The following is a 2,629-nucleotide window of genomic DNA, read 5'->3' on the forward strand; positions in this document are numbered from 1 at the left end:
CAGCTCTGGAGGGGCTTGCGGGACCTGGCCCCTCGAGGCAGCCGTGAAGCAACTGGGGGAGAGGCACCTTCACCCCATGTTGGCAAAGGGGTAGAGCAGCGTCTTCACCGCGGGGGTGAGAGCAGGGGAGAGGCAGCAAAGGCAGGTACCTGCCTGCCGAGGGAGGGATGGGCAGCTCCCCCCAGCTCCCCTCACGCCCCCCCAGAGGAGGGGGGACCTGGGTGGCTCTGAGCTGGCCCCGCTTTGCCAGGTGGGATCTTGCGTGCAAGCAGGAGGGTGCAGGAATCCCTCCTGGAGGAAGCCTGAGGCTTCGCCGCGGGAATCGGGGCAGGAGCCCCCCGTCAGCACTGCCAGACCGGGGGGTGCCGCGCTGGTGGCATGGCCTGGGGCTGGTGAAGGCAAGGGCAAAGGCTGCCGGGGCAGCGGGAGGGTCCGGCACGGCAGGCGGGGGGGCACGTACTGGTCCGCCAGCGCTATCGCTTCTGCGTCAGGCGGGGGGATCATGAAGCAGACCCCCGGGGCGCTGATCTTGTCTCCTGAGCTGTCTGCCACTTCCCAAACGTCGCCGCTGTTCTTCTGCAGGATGTAGTGGGCTCCTCGGCTTATCTGGCCCTGGGGGACGGGAACCGGTCACAGCAGCAGGTCAGGAAACACCACCCGTCCCGGGGAGCCGCGCTTGCGGGGCGGCAGGACCGGCATAAACCCCAATCCCTTCTCCTTGCACCCTCTCGCTTATCCAAGTATCTGCCGCTTGCAGAGAGCTGATGGGCCTGCTCCTCCCTCCCCTGAGCCTCCAGGTATGAAGCCATGCCTCCTCTTGCAACAGCCACGGCAAGCAAATTCCCACTAGGGCAGAGAGGAGAAGGCGTTTCCAAGGCTGTGCTGCGGCTTTCCTTTTCGGGGAGGCAGGCAGCTGAGTCAGCCCGAGCCGCTCGCGCCTCGCCCCTTGTCTGCCCGCTTTGCCATCCCATCCCTTCGGTCAACTTCTCAGTTGACTGATGCCGTGATGGTGGGGATGGGGGGATGCGGATGCGCCCACCGGGACTGCGCCGGTGATGTTGGGGTGAGTTTCTTTGATCAGAAACATGCCCAGACATCTTCACCGACCCAGCGCAGGGAACGTGGGAAGGTGACAGAGCCGGGCTGTCGCAACCTCCGGAAGGGTGTGCGATAGGCGCGCTGTCCGCAGGGCGGACGGGGGCTGCGTTTCCCCCAGATCCTTCCTGCGCTGCTCCTCCTGAGCTGCAAAACCTGCTTTCCCACCGGGGCGAGCACGACCTTCGCCTTGTCCCCGCTACGGGAGACATCGCCGCTTGGGCACCGGCAAAAACTGCTCCTTCCCCGGGTGTCTCTTCCGTCCCCCGAGGAGCTGGCCCCCAGCAGCACCTCTGCATTGCTCATGGGACGAGGGAGATGTTACCTGCTCGCCTTCGTACTCGCAGAGAGCCTCCACGGGGATGGCCTGGAGCGGCGTCTGGCGGCGGTACCGCAGGGGCAGGACGTGCTGGCTGCGTTCCTGCAGGGACTTCACCACCGCCTCGTACTTGTCCAAGGCCTTCTCCTGGTCCTAGCACAGGGTAACGACCAAAACCAGTAGGGAAAAATGGGAAGAACGAGCTCCTGGGCTCTGCCAGCTGGGGAGGAGCTCGTTCCAACGCTGCCGGGCCAGAGACCGCGGCTTCTCTTTTGCTTATGCTAGTGAAAACGGCTCCTGGGACCTGCTCTACAGCCCTTGTGGTCCTACACCGAGTGGTCCTGCACTCTCCTGCCTACTTTTGCAGCCAGGCTGAGGACTGGGACTGTGCCCGTGAGTTGCCATGCCTTGGCACTAGCCACCGGGCAGTGATAGGCATTCCCTGGTGTATTGTCCACATCTGCATGTTGATGATTAGCCCCATTCCCAGCTATTAGCTCTAATTACAGCCCCGTGAAAAGGCTCTCCATCGGTTGCTCTGTTTCCAGCTCTGCAGGTGGGTATCCCACAACGTTGAGCAGGATGGAGCACGCAGGAGGAGAGGGACAGCTCTCAGGAGGAGCTGTCAGCTGTCCCAGGACACGTGCATCACCTGGGCCTGCTGCAGCACGCTTGGGCTTGGGCCGGGCCAGCGGCTGGGCTCGGCCCTTCCCGAGTGGGCGATCTCGCATCCCGGCTCTCAGCAGCACAGCGAGTTCCACAACCTCTTCTGGCAGCAGGTCTAATTATGCTCCCGCCCTTAATGAGCGCTAACTCAATGAGAGAACAAATAAAAACCAACCCAGTGAGCAATTACGTTGCTATGGGAGAGGCGATCTCTAGCTAGAGGGGAAGGAAGAGTCAGGTGAAGGCCGGGCAAAGGGAGGCAGCAGCATGGTCCTGCTGCTCGCCATGCTGAAAACTGGGCTAGATGCCTGCTCGGGCAGGGATGTCCCTCCCTCGGTGTCGTAGGGACACTGGCTCCTGCTGCTGCCTCCCCTTCGGTCCTGCCCATACCAATACTCACATCCAGCTCCCGGAGGAGAGACTCAAGCTGGTATCTGTCCTTGAACTCTGGGCTGAATTTTTGGTCCAGATCTGTATCCACCTTCTTCAAGAGCTCCTGGGCATCCTTAGTGTCTTTCTGAAACTGCAGGAAGGCAAAGTCTCTTGTGA

At 62.3% G+C, this 2,629-nt stretch overlaps 1 protein-coding gene across 1 annotated transcript in view; it reads right to left on the minus strand.

The window, feature by feature from the left end:
- Positions 1-2,629, minus strand: part of PPL (periplakin) — a gene marked incomplete at its 5' end in the record, with an annotated part of 17,085 nt that overhangs the window by 9,117 nt on the left and 5,339 nt on the right. Inside the window, 3 exons of the mRNA XM_009584758.1 lie at positions 461-612; positions 1,421-1,567; positions 2,481-2,603. Coding sequence (XP_009583053.1) covers positions 461-612; positions 1,421-1,567; positions 2,481-2,603 — 422 coding nt within the window. The remainder of the gene's footprint in view (positions 1-460; positions 613-1,420; positions 1,568-2,480; positions 2,604-2,629) is intronic.

Source organism: Fulmarus glacialis, unplaced genomic scaffold, assembly GCF_000690835.1.
Source record: "Fulmarus glacialis isolate BGI_N327 unplaced genomic scaffold, ASM69083v1 scaffold31079, whole genome shotgun sequence".
Lineage (NCBI taxonomy): Eukaryota > Metazoa > Chordata > Aves > Procellariiformes > Procellariidae > Fulmarus > Fulmarus glacialis.